Source organism: Thunnus thynnus, chromosome 20 (assembly GCF_963924715.1).
Source record: "Thunnus thynnus chromosome 20, fThuThy2.1, whole genome shotgun sequence".
Lineage (NCBI taxonomy): Eukaryota > Metazoa > Chordata > Actinopteri > Scombriformes > Scombridae > Thunnus > Thunnus thynnus.
Genome location: NC_089536.1, coordinates 9,477,571 through 9,494,785, shown reverse-complemented (window position 1 = coordinate 9,494,785; position 17,215 = coordinate 9,477,571). Strand labels below are relative to the sequence as shown.

Below are 17,215 nucleotides of genomic sequence, written 5' to 3'. Positions count from 1 at the left end.
GCCCAAGAAGCCACAAAAAAACACATCAACCGTCCGTTCAATTACAGCACCTGGCGATTACATCTCTGGAGCCGAGAGAGGAAACCCTTTTCATAATGTAAAAGTTACGGTCAGGTGGGGTCCCTGGAAAATATCCCTTATTTTCAAAGCCCAATGTTGACAGGTATGAATTTCATATGTTGCTTTTTTTCCCTGTCTCTAACAGAACAACAAGCTTCCTCAGCCTCCAGCCTTCATCTTCCTTATTGACGTGTCCTACAACGCCGTTAAGAGCGGCATGGTCAGCATCGTCTGCCAGGAACTCAAGACCCTCCTAGACTACCTGCCCAGGTACTCAAACACATAAAAACACAGGGGATAGAAGGGATGAATAGAAAAAAGGGGAGAGGAGAAGAAGAGACAAATGGAAGCAACAAAGGAGAGATTGATTAAGAGAAAGATAGAATGGATGAGGGGTCTGGAAGGATAGGAGGACGAAAGAAAGATAGAAATGAAAGGAAAAACAGAATGAAGCAAAGAGTAAAGGAGAAAGTAAGCAAAGGGAAGCAGACAGGAAGGAGGAGAGGAAGGCAAAAACATTTACTATTCAAAGTGGGAAATTCCTAAATGAATTTACAAAACAGCAACAGAAGTCAGGAAACATAATCTTTTTCCCATTTCCTCTCTTTCTGTGTCCAGAGAGAACCCAGAAATGGACTCTGTGGTGCGAGTGGGCTTCGTCACCTACAACAAGGTTTTGCACTTCTACAATGTCAAGGCGAGCCTGGCCCAGCCCCAGATGCTGGTGGTGTCGGACGTATCGGACATGTTTGTACCCCTGCTAGACGGCTTCCTGGTCAACGTAAACGAGAGCCGGCTAGTTATTGAGAGGTCAGCAGACACACACACACACACACACACACACACACACACACACACACACACACACACACATATTAACAGATACATGAGGTGTGTATGCACACAGAAGGTCCAGTTTGGTGACATGCACGGTTTATGTCTTCCAGTTTGCTGGACCAGATTCCAGAGATGTTTGCGGACACCAGGGAGACAGAGACAGTTTTTGGACCCGTCATACAGGCAGGACTGGAAGCACTCAAGGTAACCACTTCTTCTTGCAGGTTTCCCGAGTCTGGAAAGCTCATATAGGTCTTGATACATTTATTTCACATTTAAATATTAAAAACAGAAAGTGTAGAAATACAAGAAAAATATTGCAGGAATGACTCAGAAGGCTCTGGACGGTCTTATTACATCCGGATTCATGACACGAGGCCTGTACAGTGTCGCTAACATGGCTGATGATTTGCATGTCGCTGTGTGTTTGTTTTTTTTTGTCAGGCTGCAGATTGTGCAGGGAAGCTGTTTGTGTTTCACACCTCTCTGCCCATCGCTGAGGCTCCTGGAAAACTAAAGAACAGAGAGGACAAGAAGCTCATTGGGACGGATAAGGAGAAGGTAAACACAACTGTAGCCAGATGTGCTTTATTTTTCACTCATTTGTATTGTCACTGTGTGATTTAAGTATGTGTTGTAGGACCTATGTGTATCTTAACGAAAACTATGACTAAATATGTCCGTCAGAGATAAGACTGCACTGGCGTCATTAAAAATTAACCGTGACTACATCAACATGGAATATTGTTGATGAAAAAAAAACCAAGACTAAAATGTGGTTTAAAAAATAAAAATTGTTTTCATTTTTGTTGACAAAAACAAGGAGACAAAGTATTATAGACAGTTTTTTCTACAATCCAAATATCCAAATGTGGGTAACCAAAAAATTGTTTTCAAGATGTTTTATTATCTGTACAGCTCTCGTTGTTTTAGAATAGTTTTAAAGAGAGAATTGGGCCCCAGTTGTTGAATCGTGTTGGTTCAAAATAAATATGCAAATCAGAACATGTTCCATGTCTGGATGAATTCCTTAAACTGATACCATCAGACACTTAATGCAAAAAGCTGCATTCTTAATCATTCATCCTGTGTTTTTCATCAGATAATAAGATACAACCTTATGTGGAATAATTAAGTTTGACTAAAATGACAAAAAAATATTAGTTTTGGCTAGACTAGTTTGACTGAAATGTTCAATATAATCTGAAGGCTAAAAAAGACTAAAACTATATTAAAATGTTACGTTTTTCTTTGACTGAGAGACTTTTAGGACACTAAAACTTGACCTAAAAAAACAGGATGAGGTTGACTAAATATGATAAAAACTGAACACTAATATTAGCAAAAAGAGTCCAGACTGACTCTCCGTCTTTTCCTTCAGTCTCTGTTTCAGCCCCAGGTGGGTTTCTACAACACTCTGGCTAAGGAGTGCGTAGCCCAGGGCTGCTGCGTCGATCTCTTCCTCTTTCCCAACCAGTATGTGGACGTGGCCACGTTAGGGGTGGTTCCTGTCTCCACTGGAGGTTCAGTCTACAAATACACTTATTTCCAGGTGAGAAAAACTCTCTTCATTCAATGTTATTCTAAAACTATTTAGACAATCTGCTCAAGGAGGTTTTGTTTGGGCGTAACTGTGGCCAGCTTTTTCCTTCAGTGTTTTTTGATAATAAACAAAGATGTAATGGATTCTACCTCTGAAAGCTTGTCGTTAAAACATCAGCAGCTGGATCATTTAATACTACGCGACATGTAACTTGTGCGTAACACATGGTGTGTTTTCTTCATCTCAGGCTCAGTCAGACCAGGAGCGATTCCTGAACGACCTCAGACGAGACGTTCAGAAACCAGTAGGATTTGACGCCGTCATGAGGGTGCGAACCAGCACAGGTTAGTCTCATTCACTCTTCATCAACCGAAAACAGTCACACCAAGACATACGTGACAACCGACTTCATTATTCCTCATTTCCCACCTTGTCACCTTTGTCGTCATCACCTTCTCCCCCCTCCTCCTCCTCAGGTATCAGAGCGACAGACTTCTTTGGCTCCTTCTTCATGAGTAACACCACAGATGTGGAGCTGGCGGGCCTGGACTGTGACAAAGCGGTCACAGTCGAGTTCAAACACGATGACAAGCTCAGCGAGGAAACGGGAGCGCTTATGCAGGTGAGCACATTAGTGTGTGAAACAAAGTCCTTTTGAGCAGAATCCTTTTTAAGAGGGGAACACATTTTGTTTGTACCTTTCAAATCAGCCATTTTAGGATAGTCTTTGCTTGGAGTAGATCCAAACTCCAGTGATCAGACTCAGGAATCAGAGTATGGCTTGTGTTCATATCTTACAAGGTGATGCATTCGAGTGGTTTTTAAAGCAGAGAAACCACTGAACTTCACTCAGTTACTAAAATAACTTGCTGCTTCAACTGCATTTTAGTAGACTAATAATGTTAAAATAGTGTAAGTTCAGTTGTTAAAAAAACCCGTGTCATTTGTTTTCCTGCAGTGTGCGGTGCTGTACACCAGCTGCAGCGGCCAAAGGCGCCTCCGCATCCACAACATGGCGGTCAACTGCTGCTCTCAGCTGGCTGACCTCTACCGCAACTGTGAGACCGACACAATCATCAACTTCTTCTCCAAATATGGTGAGGACCAGCTCGCACAGCAGAACGGTTTCTTCATTGTTACATTCAGTGTCAGGCTGTGTGGTGTAACAGAGGCAGATTCACATGTGCAGCATCATATACTCTAAAAGTCTGAATAAGATGTTGAGTGGAGAAAATGACGACGTATCAGTCTCTAAAAATACTGTCAAGCAAGGCGGTTTATCCTCAGCTGCTCCTGTTGAGCTGCAAATTAGCCATCAATAGAAAGCCGCAGCTGTTCTTTGTAGAAGATATGCAGCTTTGTAAATTTGAAGCAGAACATTTCTCATTCATCTTTCACAAGATAAAGACTTTACTGCACATATCTGAAGCTGCCGCTCCGGCGCCTCTTTCAAAGATCAGCGCGGTTCACCTTATTTTATTAAATCACTTACAACAAGCCCCTTTCTGTCTTACATAAAATCAATTCCTGGTGGTTGACTAATTTGTTGTGCCTGTCACAGTTGATATGTGTGTGTGTGTTTGTGTGCTACAGCTTTCCGTGGCATCCTGAACAACCCCACCAAGGCAGTGAGGGACACTCTGGTTAACCAATGTGCTCAGATTCTGGCCTGCTACCGCAAGAACTGTGCAAGCCCCTCGTCAGCTGGTCAGGTACTGAAAACTTCAGCATGTAATATTATGATCAATATCACATAAAGAAACATTTAGCATTAAACAGAAAAGGGAGCTAAACTACAGTACACCACATCACATCAGGCATCAGATAATAGTAAATATTCTTAATGTTTTGACACATTAAACACATTTCTGGATTGAGATTTAAGAAAAGTGCAACTTTCTATTTTCCTGCTTTTTAGTTTTTGTGTTGCCTTCATCCAGATTTTTTTCAACTTGATTTGGTTTTGACCTCAATTTGAGACTTCAACTTAGATTTCGTTTTATTTAAAAAAAAAAAAAAAAAAACAGAATAGTTTTGAAATAAAATAAAAATGTGTGTTTTCCAGCTGATCCTCCCAGAGTGCATGAAGCTGTTACCGGTCTATCTCAACTGTGTGCTGAAGAGCGACGTGCTGATGCCGGGAGCCGACATCTCGTTGGACGACCGGGCTTACTTGAGGCAGCTGATCAGCTGCATGGACGTCGCAGAGACCCACGTCTTCTTTTACCCTCGCCTGCTGCCCCTGGTGAGACCACACACACGGCAGCATAAAGCTCTGGTCTTGTCACTTAGTTACATGTGAAGAAGCTTTTCTGTGGCCAGCAACATGCAACTCTAATATTTGATGTGTAGTTGAATGAAACTGAGTGTTTGTTGCTCACAGACATTATGCAGTCACAGTCGTAAATGTTTAATATTGCTGTTTAGGCAAAGCAAATCAACATAATAATGGGTTTCATGCAGACTTTGCTTGAAAGGGTTCAAAATGGCTATAAGAGCTCTCAAAGCATTTGCAGATTTCACTCTGAAAAGCCACTGAACTCTGGTTTTATTGGGGAGGCACATCGAAGTCTCTGAGCTCATAAACCTGGACCTGTGCTGACATCTTCACTTTTCAGTCTGACTCACTAGAACTGCAAACTGTGATTTACCGGAAATAAAACCTGCAAGCTTTGCACGCTCTGGTCTTCAAACAGGGAGGAGGAAGAAAAGAGCACTCACAGTCTGCAGCTGCATATTTTGCAAACTTAAAAAAAAACATCTCTGTAGTGATTGTTGACACATATGTCAATTTTTAATTTTTATGAATGATATAAAAACAGCAAAGGTGAATTAATGGGTCAACATGAGCACATATTGTTGTGCTTGAATAGTCAATTGCAGTGAGTGTGTTGAAATGAAATGCTGGATCAGTAGATGGTGCAGCTAATGTATTAATCTAATACTAGTACTTCTCCTTAACTCTTCAGACTAAGTTGGAAAGCGGCTCGTTGCCGGTGGCAGTGAGGAACTCAGAGGAGAGGCTGTCGAAAGGCGGAGTTTACCTACTGGAGACGGGCCTCCACCTCTTCCTGTGGGTAGGAGCTAGCGTGCAGCAAGAGCTGCTGCTCAACATCTTTGGCACGCAAAGCTTCAGCCAGATCGACCCGAGCATGGTGAGAGGAAACAGATCTGCTTTCATGTAATGCTTGTTTGACTTGGCTGACATGCCCACTGCCTGCAGCTTAATCCTAGTTTATGTTTCTAACAGAAGGCCATCCAAATTTCACTCATCTCACAACCCCTCTCTAATATACCATCCATCTTTTCTACTCTTTTACCGTCATCAGAGTGGTATATGAGGTTGGAGGGGAGGTCATCAATTTGTCATGTTATACAGTAAATACAAATCATAACAGCCACTCTTTTAGAACAAAACACAATATTTAATCTCAACCTATCAGAAGATAAACTGTCATGTAACTAACTGTATAACTGTCAGGAACATGGAGGCAAAGTTTCTGATAAGTGTTAGTTGCTTTAGTTGAGTATTTTTTCTATCATTCTCCTAGTTAAACACCAGTTATTTCATGGTTTATCAGTGACTGAGGGACAAATGTGAATTTTGGTTATATTAGCATTGTTTAAACCATGCACATGGTGTCAAAACCTTATTTCCATCCTCATAATCCACATAATTGTCAAAGTCTTGTGTCATTTCTGAAAGTCACTGCTTTCTTTTCCAGACAAGTCTGCCAGTGCTGGACAACCCCTTCTCCCAGAGGCTCCGAGAGATTGTCGACTCCTTCAGAGCGCAGAGATCACGATACATGAAGGTAAGCGTTCTCCTCGCCTTATTTCCACTCCCTCCTCTGGTCTCTCAAACCTATTCCCTCTTCCTCACCTGTCTCTCTCTCCTCTTTTGCTTGCAGCTGATGGTGGTGAAACAGGAAGACAGAGCCGAGCTGATATTCAGGCACTTCCTGGTCGAGGACAAGAGCAACAGTGGGGGAGCATCATACGTTGACTTCTTGTGTCACATGCACAAGGAGATCCGCCAGCTTCTCAGCTAGGCCCACAAACTCTCACTTTCACCTGTATGACCCCCCCACTGACCCTCCCTGGTCACCTTTCACCCTTCCTTGTGAAAGAAAGAAAGCGCTTTATCTTTTTTTTTTTTTTTTTACCTAATAAACTAAAGCTCTCCTTGCTGTTTGTCAGCTGAGCACCAGAGACTAGCTGGCAGATCTCGTTGTGTGTGTGTGTGATAGAGCGAGTGTGTGCGTGTGTGTGTGTGTGTGTGAGTGAGAGAGAGATAGGGAGAATCTGATGTTAATAGAGCTTTACTCTGCCTCAAATCTACTGCTCCAACATAGCAGGAGAAAAATAATGATGAGTAGTGACGAGGGAGGGTAATGTATATATACACACAAGTGAACAATTATGTATGCAACAGACTGAGTGAGTGAGGGAGGCATCCGATGTTGACTGTAGTCGGTGTACTGTCTGTATTACTAGCACTGAAAGGCTGCTTTGGGTGTGTAAATGACCCTCTGATAGCAAACTCTTTTATATGATTGAATCCCAATAGAGTGAAGGACAACTACATACCAAGATATAAATGGAATTAAATAAATAAATGCTGTTTTTCTGTCTCTTCTCCCCTTTAATCATGGCCTTAGTACCCTCTCCCCATGCTGCTCCAATCATCCTTAATATGTGTGTGTGCGTGTGTGTGCATTTTGTTTCCAGATGTGCAAGGACTAGTCTTTTATTTCCTGGTATGTCTCCAGGTGCGTGCATCAGTTTAAACCCTAGATTATAGCTCGAAGGGGAGTCTGGTGACCTTTTTACCTGCATTTAAGAAATATCTTAAAGTCAAAAATCTGTTTTCAAAGTCCTTAAATATTAAGAAAATACAGGTGCACATGATTTCTGGGGCTGATAAACCATCATTACAGTAATTGGTATGACCCAGATTTGTTTACATCGGCTTCAGTTCTTTGTTAATGTGAACATCTGGCTCAGATGTTTGTTCACCGATGAACCACTTGTGCATTTCAAATTGCTGTCGTGATTCTGTTTTGAGAGGAAGCTCTCATTCGTTCAAAGTCTATGCAGCACTGTGAAATAAATAAAAAGAATAAAAAATCAAGGAGGCATGTGAACTTTTGATGCCAGCATCACAGTGATGGGAGATGATTCTGTCTTTTGCTGACATGTAGTGCTGCAGACTTTATATTGATGTTCAGAATTGTATAAAAAGCAATTTCCAGCAGACAGAAATGAGCACAGAATAACAGCGGATAAATAGACATCACTTAAATTTTGAGTTGTCTCTGCAGTGACAACATTCAGTGTGTAAATAAAAAAATATAAACTGTACAGCGTTAATAGAAAATAACAATTTTAAAGACCTGCCTGAACAGCTGTGGTTTGTTGATGGTTGGTTTCTCTGTCACAAAATAGCCTAAATATAAAATCATGGCTTTTACTGAAGAGGGGAAGATGCCTTGACTGGCTTTTTGATATGCGTGTGTGAGAGAGAGAGTGTGTGTATGTGTGTGTGTGAATGTGGGGTAGGTCCTGGTGAATTTCTCTTGAGGAACAGAGGGATCAGCCAACACACACACACACATACACACACTACCCATGAGATTAAATTCAGTCTTCTTCATTTATCACTTTCTGTTCCTTTTTTAACAACGTGACTTTTGTGTTTGTTTGGTGTGTGTGTAGCCCTCTGTTCCTGTCTTTATGTTCACTGGTTTTGATTGACCCACCGTCTGGACTGTAATCTTAATTTCTGTTCCTTTTTTTTTCTTTGATTTTTTTTTTTCATTGCCTCTTGGGACTGCTAATAAAATGATTGTTAAAAGTGAAACTCGACATCGTGGTTCTCCCGTCCAAGTTTATTTTTGTGACTCCAACGAAGAAAAGCTTTATTACAAATGATAACATTTATAAAATCTTTTATCAAAATACATTCATCATATTGTTGTACAAATTATCTAGATCACATAATAGGGTTTTTTTCTTTAGTTTTTAAAGGGTCAGTTTACCCAAATTAAATATTTTCTCACTTCCTCTTAGTGTTTGAAAGAAAGAAATAGTCCCTAAAAATGGTGTTCTGTAAATTATCCAGACACAACAACTATAGTTTTGTAAGAAAAATGTTGCTGAGAGCCCCACAAATGAGTTTCCATAGACCTTCCTTGTATAGGGGTACAGCAAGACCTATAACTTGTCCAAGTTGATATATTGGCCCACATAATGCAGATGGTGGCATGTCTGTCAAGTGATAAGCAACAAGAAAAAAAGTACATATGAGATCATTTAGATACCCGAGTGTGGCTATTACACTGACAATTTACATTTCAACTGTAAAATATCCTGTAGAGCACCGATCTTGGTCACAATTCTTTAAAAAAGCACATTTAAATGACCCAAAAATGTTTGTTCTGTAAAAGCTGAAAAATTTAGTCTATTAATCGACAAGTTGATTGACAGAAAATGAATCAACTATTTTGACAATTAATTTAATAAATCTGTTTTTAAGCAAAAAACTCCAATCATTCTCTGGTTTCAGCCTCCCAAACAAACTTTTTTTTACTTTTTTCTGTCTTATATCATCGTAAATTGAATATCTAGGTTTTGAACTGTTAGTCAGACAAAAAAACATGGTTTGACACCACTATAGGTGAAAAATTGTGTGTGTGTGTGTGGCAATCTTTAAGATTCAGGCTCAAGTGCAGTGGAGGAAATAAAATACCACATCATGTGAGAAGTCCTCAGTGTAAAGCAGGGGCAATATGAAGGTCCACAGAAGATAATATTTAGCACAGGTACACTGTGGAGTCCACCCAGCCAAGATGAAACCCTGGGTACACAGGCTCGGTGAAGGTGGTTTGGAAGGTGTGGAGGAGAGTCAGTGCACCACAAGAGACGCTGAAGAAGGACACCTTTCCTGCTGACCAGTCCAGATAGACTCCCACCTTATTGGAGCTGGATGGGGTGGTTACAGCAGTGTTGATGCCTTTGTGAAAGGCCCTGTAACCATCCTTGGTGCAGCTCAGGACCCAGGAGGAGTCATTTCGGCCTAACCAACTTTCATGACCCTCTCCCTTCCTGCACATGCGTCTGTAGGCGACACCTATGAAAGCTCTCCCGCTCCACTCTGTCTCCCAGTAGCAGCGTCCTGTCAGGCCCTCCCTGCACAACACCTGTCTCCAGAAATCGAACCTTTCAGGGTGATCGGGATATGGCTGCTTGGTCCAACGTGTTGCTTTCCTGTTTCCTTCGTCCATAGAGAGGTCTCTGTGTGCTGTGTTTGGGTCCAGGGTGAGTTTATTGGTATCTGAAGTAACCAACAGATTGAGAAGATTAGTGATGTACATTACACAATGCTGTTTTATGAATTTAGAAGGAAACAAAGAAGTCACTGGTCACTCACATTTCTTTGGACCTGGCTGAATTCTGGATTCACCACATTGTTCAACACTAAAACATGAAAGAAGAGCATAGTTTTCTGACCATTACAATGTTAAAAGGTAAACTTAAATATGCAGGAAGAAGGTTATCTTGGAGAATTAGTTTGTCCAAGAAAAATCAATGAAGAGTGATGTTTTAGAATCCTGATTGTTGACGCCAAGACTACCTGAGTTTCTCCAGACTGCATTGTGGGTCGTCCAGCAGGGCAGACAGCAGCTCCAGGCCCAAGTTACCTGGATGATTGTAGCTCAGGTCGAGCTCTCTCAGATGGGAGGAGTTTAGAGCAGATGCCAGGAAAGTGCAACCTTCTTCTGTCACTCTGCATAGGGATAAACTTCAAAAAAATAAACACCAGACATTTAATTCAGTTGATCTCCATGACAACAGCAACACATGAGTTTGCAAGCATGATACTATACTGTTAAATAATTCATCCGGGATGGAATTTCACTCACATGAGTTTTTCCAGTTTACAGTGCAGACTCCCCAGTCCACCAGAGAGCCTTTTGACTCCTACGTCCTGAAAGTCATTGTCAGTGAGGTCCAGCACTTTCAGCTGGCAGGAGGCTGAGCTGATAGCTGAAGCCAGGACATCAGAGCTGTGTTCTGTTAGGTTGCAGCCCCTCAGTCTACACAAACCAAGCAAAAATTAAAGAAAATACTAAAACTAGCACCAGATTTGTTTATAACTGGCAAATAATTTGACATAACTGGATACAATTAATTTTGACCTGAATATCTCTAGTTTGCTGTTCTTCAGTCCACTAGAGAGCCGCATCAGTCCTGCATCTGTCAGGTTGTTGTTACTCAGATCCAGCTCTCTAACTTGGGATGAGCGGATGACATTGGCCAAGATGTCAGAGCTCCTCACAGTGAGGTTACATGCATTTAGACTGCGATAGGAAAGGCAATGAGAGAAAGGTGAATAATGCCATAGAGAAATGCCCTGTTGTGTTGAGAGTAGACAAAAATGAACAAAAATGAAAACACAACTGCATTGTGACAAAGCAACTATGCAGGTTAAAAATCTATCACCATTCTTGAAAAACTGATTTTTTTATTTTTTCTTTAATATCTGTTTTTGGTTCTCCACCAACCACCAGCAGAAACATCTGGCTGTTTAGCAGCTAAATGCTCCGTTATGTTCACCAGCTAGTTGCTAACTGTGTCTGTTTGCTGTCTGGTTCTGCGTAGGTAGTGAGTGGTGGGCTTTTAGAGCTTTTTTGCTTAAAACAGTAGTGTGCTGCAGCTGAAAACAAGAGCAGAGTGAACCACAACAGTAAAATTACGAGCCAGAAAACCAAAACAATGAGCTGAAAGACACTAAAACACACCTTAGAGCTGAGAAGAACTGCACATTTGAGGGATAATTTGTAACTAAGAGCAACAAATTTGGCATTAAATAGTGATTTGATCGATTGTCAATGTAAAAATATTGATAACAGCTGCTTTAAGTTGCAGGTTTGAACCTTTTTACACTGTATAGCCAAATAGAATCATTTTGTACTCTGAATTATCCTCTAACTTTTTTTTTGACCCAGGCAAATGATCTTGCTTGCACTGCCAACTGGTGACAAGATACTCCCTGTGCAGGTGGGTTTGGTCACAGGTAGAACAGACCACACTTAGTTGTGGTCATGGCTGTGGTCAGAGGTTCAACAGATCTATTTAGTGAGGAATTACTCTTTAAAGTTTCTTGGTTCACTTTTTCCTCATGCCAAAAAAAAACTGAACCCTGGAGCCAACAATCTTTAACATCATTGGCAAAAAAAGCTGTAGAGCTTTTAGAAAGTACTTACTTTGCCACTGTGGCTGTTTTCACAACAGGCAGCAGCCTCAGAAGACCCTCCTCTGACCTGGTGTAGTTGCTCAGTTCAAATACACTCAACTCCTCCTCTGAAGTCAGTAACACAAAGACCAGAGTGGCCCACTGGGCAGGTGAAAGTCTGTCACTGTTAAGACTTCCTGAGCTGAGGTAGCTCTGAATGTCCTCCACAAGAGAGTGGTCGTTCAGCTCATTCAGGCAGTGAAAGAGATTGAGGCATCTGTCCGGAGATGGACTTAACTTGATCCTCTCCTTGATGTGTTTAATGATCTCTGTTCTTGTCCTTGGGTTTGTTCTGTTGCTGGTCATAAGATGTTTTAACAGAGTCTGATTGGATTCGAGAGACAGGCCCAAAAGAAAGCGCAGGAAGATGTCAAAATGTCCATTTTCGCACCGCAAAGCCTTTTCCACTGCTTCTTTGTAGAGGATGAGCTCTGACGAATCTCTGAATGGGAAACGTCTTGAAGTGGACGACTTCTTGACCAAGACGTTCATGTTGTCATTGTTGAATGCAAGATAAACATACAACGCAGCAAAGAATTCCTGGACGCTCAGATGCACAAAGCAGAACATCTTCTCCTCGCACAGTGTCAGCTCCTCATTGAAGATCTGTGTGTAGACTCCTGAGAACATAGATGCCTGTGCAACATTTATACCATTCAGGATGAGGTCTTTCTCATAGAAGATCAGGTGGCCCTTCTCCAGCTCTTTAAAGGCCAGTTTACCCAAAGACATGAGGTTAGCTCTCACACAGTCAGCGCTTGATTCTCTTCTTCCAGGCAGCCTCTTCTTCATGGGTTCCACATACAAGGACAGGAAGTGTATGTACATTTGAGTGAGAGTCTTTGGCATGTCTTTGCTGTCTGCCATCGCCAACTTCTTCTCAAGAACACTCGCTGCCATCGAACAGAAGACCGGTATGTGGCACATGATGTGGAGACTCCTGTTGGATTTCACATGTGTAATTACCCTGTCTGCTAAGCCCCCATCACTAATTTTCCTCCTGAAGTACTCATCTTTCTGGGGGTTGTTGAACCCTCGAACTTCGGTCACAAGATCCACAAACTCCATAGGGATCTGACTGGAAGCTACTGGACGCGATGTTATCCAAACAAGAGCCAAAGGAAGCAGTCTTCCCCTGATGAGGTTGGTCAGAAGCATGGCTATCGTGGTTCGTTGTGTCACATCAGACATTATTTCACTGTTGTGGAAGTCCAAAGACAGACGGCTCTCGTCCAGACCATCCAGGATGAAGAGCATTTTGTTCTTACCATTAGTAAAGATTCCTGTGTCTTTTGTTTCAGGGAAAAAGACACAGAGAAGCTCTACCAGACTGAAGGTTTTCTTTCTCATCATGTTCAGCTCTCGGAAAAAGAGGGGAAATACAAATTCCAGGCTTGTGTTTGCTCTCTCTTCAGCCCAGTCTAGAGTGAATTTATTGGCAGATACAGTTTTTCCAATGCCCGCGACTCCCCTTGTGATCACAGTTCTTATCTGGTGGTTTCGTCCCGGTAGAGGAACAAAGAGGTGATTGCAGTGGATTGATTTCTCCAGGGCCACCTGCATCCTGGATGTCATCTCAATCTGTCTCACCTCATGCTCCTTATTGACTTCACCACTTCCTCCCTCGGTGATGTAGAGCTCTGTGTAGATTTTATTGAGAGGTATTTTGTTCGCTTCAGTTGTCACACCCTCAAGCAAATGGCTGAACTTCTTCTTCAGAGTAGCCTTCAGTTGCTGTTGACATTCTGCGATCTTATTATCTGGAGTAGACAATACCATTTGAGAGTTATTTTGAAGAATTAAGGTATTCTGTCAATATGTCATATGTCCAAATGTGATAAAAGTACAGGGAATGACAAAGGACTCACTCTGGGGCTGCAGAACACCATTGATGTCTGCAGTGTCATGGTTTGATGCTTCTTCTGAAGAAATGACAGACCCTGCAAAAGAAGAAAACCATCAGAAGAGCCCAAATCCAATTTCCATTTACTCTCTCAATTTATATTAATCTACCTTGGGCAGTTGAGATGATAGTGATGTTTATGTTTTCAACGTTAGAGCCGATGATGGAAGGAGCGACCACATTGCCTCCACTCTGAGCAGAGTAGCTGGGTTGGAAATGATGAATCGCAACTTCAATAGAAGGAACTGATTCTGAGAGAAACCACACAAGTAACTTTCAGCAGTTTTGTCACGAAAACACAATACATGAAAAAATGAGAGTTACAAAATCAAGAAATTTCTGGCCATTTTTAAGTAACTGTGAACTGAACTGCCAAACCATATATTTACAGTATTTTAACTGAACTCTTGCACCTTTGCATTCTTAATGATTGTGATATTGAGTCCATTTCCCTGCCATATGAACTTTTTATTCTTAATTTAACATCCTTACCTGGAGAGACCTCGTTTGTTTTATCAGCAGTACTCTTTTGCTCCATTTTTTCCCCTCATCAGCTCCCTTGTAGTAACATGGTTTCTATCGATTGATATTCTTCATCTGGGGTCTTGGACACGAGAGGGAGGCATTCCTGCACACTCTGAGTCATTTACATCCAGAGAATCAAATAGCTGAAAAGATAAACTACATTAAATTGACATTCAGTGAGATACAGATTGACTATGTCCAGTCAAGGTTAATGTGAAAATCAAACAAATAAAAATATGAATGAAATGCTTACCTAATTCAATAACAACTGTGATTACCATCTGATTCTCACAGTGACAGCAGATACTTGAAAGCAGAGGGGGATTGGCACAGATATTAGAAAACTGTCTGCTGCTTCCTTCCTGAGTAATGGTGCAGAAAACAGGAAGCTGGGGTTTCTTGTTCTTTTGTGCAGTCTATCGTTATTTAAATGTCCTTGAATGAACCACAACTCTTAAAATGGTTTCGTTTACTATAAAATGAACCTTAGTTTCCAAAAATGTTTTGATTTTATTTATTTGTAAAATCAGACAATGATCTTTTATGATTTTGCATCAAAAACTCTTTTTTTATCATGACTCCCATTTAACGTATATTACAAAGATGCATCAGGATTTCACAATACATAAGGATTTCACAATTTACATTCACTACAGGGAGTGTGTTAACATGCATGCAAGTATCCCGGTTTTAGTCTTATCCTGGTTTTGATCATATTTGGTATATGGCGTCTGAGAAACCTAGATACAGTGTTTTCTATTGGTTTTCTCTGGGTAGCATATCCAGATTCCTCAAAACCAGGGTACGATGTTTACATGTGCAACACTTAACCAGGATACTCCAAAAACCTGATCATAACCAGGATACTGTTGGGCATGTAAACACACACATTGATACATCAGGATTTCACATTCCACATGTTACAAATGGATCAAGAGAATTTTAAATCATCCGCAAATCCAAAAATGTTTGACAAATGTCTGCAAAAACCCAAAAACTAAGAGATATTTTAAAACTCACTGTGTTTAATGATGTTCAGATTAAATTATATGTTCACAATTTTTTAAGCCTGTCTTGAAACAATACTAAAATTCCATTATGTACATTGAAAGACTTATTGGTCACTATAATCATTCCTCTTTAACATATTGGTCATAGATCCATTCCTGGCACTATTACAATGCGCTGGGGAGACAAAATCCACCATCTTCACTCTCTGTAAAAATGAATTCTTAAGTACAGCTTAAGCTACTCTAATATGAGGCTCCAAGAGTCTGAGTTAGTCAAAAAAAGTGTGTTTTTCCCAAAATTACGGTTACGAAATTTCCTCTTTGTGTTACTATCCACTGTTTGTGGAAACAGAAAGCACTAAAAAGACTGTCAGCACATATATCACTATAAAACCACATCTTGTCATTTTTACACTTTTGGTTTTTGTAAAGATTAAACAAACAAGATTTAAAATGTTAATTAGTGAGCTTGAGAGGTGCCAGTAGGCCAGATTTTGTTTCCTTTGGCTAGGCTAGCTGTTTCCCTTTGTTTCCAGTCTTTATGCCTCCTCCTTCAGAAGAGCGTATTTGACTTGGATGTGTTAACACAGCTTTATTCAAAATAAATACTAAATAATGTTTCATTGGTAGGGGGAAAACAGCCAATATTTCTCATATCTAGGTTTAAGTTTCTGTCTGTCTAAGTTGTTTTCGGTGTCCCTTTTGCCTTAAAAAAAATATCTTTACATACTTATCTGACAAACAACTGAGACCAAAACACAAATGATTCATTCCATTAAAGGTCAACACTTTACTTTCTGCTCATGCTTTTCATACAGTTTTGTTACTCAGTCTTCTCCATCTGTTATAATATTGAATTACGCTACATAACAATGTAATAACAGTGCAAATAAAAAATAAATTATCATTCAAGTGGCATCACTAATTTCATGCACCAGTCCTCTGAACAAATGCTGTCGAAGTTTAAATTTTTACAGTATTCAGTTCAGACCCTGTTGCTGTAGTTGTGCCTTTTGAACAGAAGATGGAAGCAAAATCCAAGTTTTGCTATGTTGGTATTATCACCTTCATGTACAGAATATTACATACCTTGACAGATTTGAGTTTTCACAGCAGATTCTGATACTAATATTTGTTGTTGTTGTTGGGTTTTGGGTTTCTTTTTAGGAAATCTCCACAGTGCTTCTAGTAAAATAGATTATACAATATATACTGTTCGTAAAAGTTAATCAAAACAAACTGCTTATAGGCTATGTAGGGAAGTTATAACACTGATCATTATCATAATTATGACATTGTGACTAAAATATTAGCGCAATGTATCAGTAAAACAGAAATGGCTAATTCTAAATTAAGAAAAAATATAGTAAAAATGTAAATATCATTTATTTTACACAGCTAATCAATTGTATAATATAAATAGATGGCTTCACTTTGTCACAAAGGTGGCAATCACATAGTAGAACTAGGTTTCACATATACAATATAAAGTGATGACACCTTTACAGATTGGATACAGTCTATATATACAGTATGTTCAAGACAAAATGACTGTTCTGTTAACACAAGGAAGTGTGGCCTGGAATGCTTTACTGCTTTTGCAGTTTCCTACAACACACGGGCTGAGATTAACCTGAATACACATCAAAACAAATTAAATATGGACTAAAGAGAGCATCATATAAATAAAGTGAAACTGCAGTGGGGAGAAAGACAGTTGGTTACATGATTACAGAATAGGCTAAATATAGTAAAGCCTATCCAGGTAAACTACTGTTAGCTGATCAAGTTCAAACAAAATCAATCAAAACATTCTAATTATTTAGTAGCAACATCTGCTGTTCACCTTTGTTCTTTGGGCTAAATCCAATATATTCACAAAAATTTAGCTAACTATTATGAGGCCTTGTTTCTTCCTTATGTCCTTGTGTAGGTGCCGCTTATAAAAGGCCAACTATCAATGACTTCAAATTGTTTCACTTTTACCGGTGTCAGGTGCTGGTGTTCAGCACTGCTCTCGACTGGCCACTGGTGGTGAG

The 17,215-nt window shown here is 40.3% G+C and overlaps 2 protein-coding genes across 9 annotated transcripts in view; one reads left to right on the top strand and one right to left on the bottom strand.

Moving 5' to 3' along the window:
* sec24c (SEC24 homolog C, COPII coat complex component) overlaps positions 1–8,308 on the top strand; it is a 21,585-nt gene extending 13,277 nt beyond the window's left edge. For all 5 annotated transcript variants that reach the window (XM_067575496.1, XM_067575494.1, XM_067575493.1 and 2 more), the window contains 13 exons: positions 206–330; positions 679–870; positions 1,008–1,101; positions 1,342–1,458; positions 2,279–2,449; positions 2,688–2,784; positions 2,917–3,062; positions 3,399–3,537; positions 4,034–4,152; positions 4,506–4,685; positions 5,410–5,595; positions 6,166–6,255; positions 6,352–8,308. In XM_067575496.1, coding sequence (XP_067431597.1) covers positions 206–330; positions 679–870; positions 1,008–1,101; positions 1,342–1,458; positions 2,279–2,449; positions 2,688–2,784; positions 2,917–3,062; positions 3,399–3,537; positions 4,034–4,152; positions 4,506–4,685; positions 5,410–5,595; positions 6,166–6,255; positions 6,352–6,492 — 1,797 coding nt within the window. In that variant the 3' untranslated portion in view covers positions 6,493–8,308. The remainder of the gene's footprint in view (positions 1–205; positions 331–678; positions 871–1,007; positions 1,102–1,341; positions 1,459–2,278; positions 2,450–2,687; positions 2,785–2,916; positions 3,063–3,398; positions 3,538–4,033; positions 4,153–4,505; positions 4,686–5,409; positions 5,596–6,165; positions 6,256–6,351) is intronic.
* Positions 8,223–17,215, bottom strand: LOC137171522 (NLR family CARD domain-containing protein 3-like). 4 transcript variants are annotated; one of them, XM_067575500.1, is made up of 11 exons: positions 17,023–17,215; positions 14,420–14,528; positions 14,134–14,322; positions 13,752–13,892; positions 13,607–13,678; positions 11,710–13,498; positions 10,642–10,803; positions 10,366–10,539; positions 10,077–10,244; positions 9,873–9,919; positions 8,223–9,776 (listed from the first exon to the last, which is right to left on the bottom strand). In XM_067575500.1, the coding sequence occupies exons 3-11, from the start codon at positions 14,177–14,179 to the stop codon at positions 9,256–9,258; spliced, it is 3,120 nt and encodes a 1,039-aa protein (XP_067431601.1). In that variant the 5' UTR covers positions 14,180–14,322; positions 14,420–14,528; positions 17,023–17,215; the 3' UTR covers positions 8,223–9,255. The 4 variants fall into 4 exon arrangements, with proteins under 4 accessions (XP_067431601.1, XP_067431599.1, XP_067431600.1 ...); XM_067575498.1 differs by having other exon boundaries at positions 14,134–14,309; positions 17,023–17,214; XM_067575499.1 differs by having other exon boundaries at positions 14,420–17,215.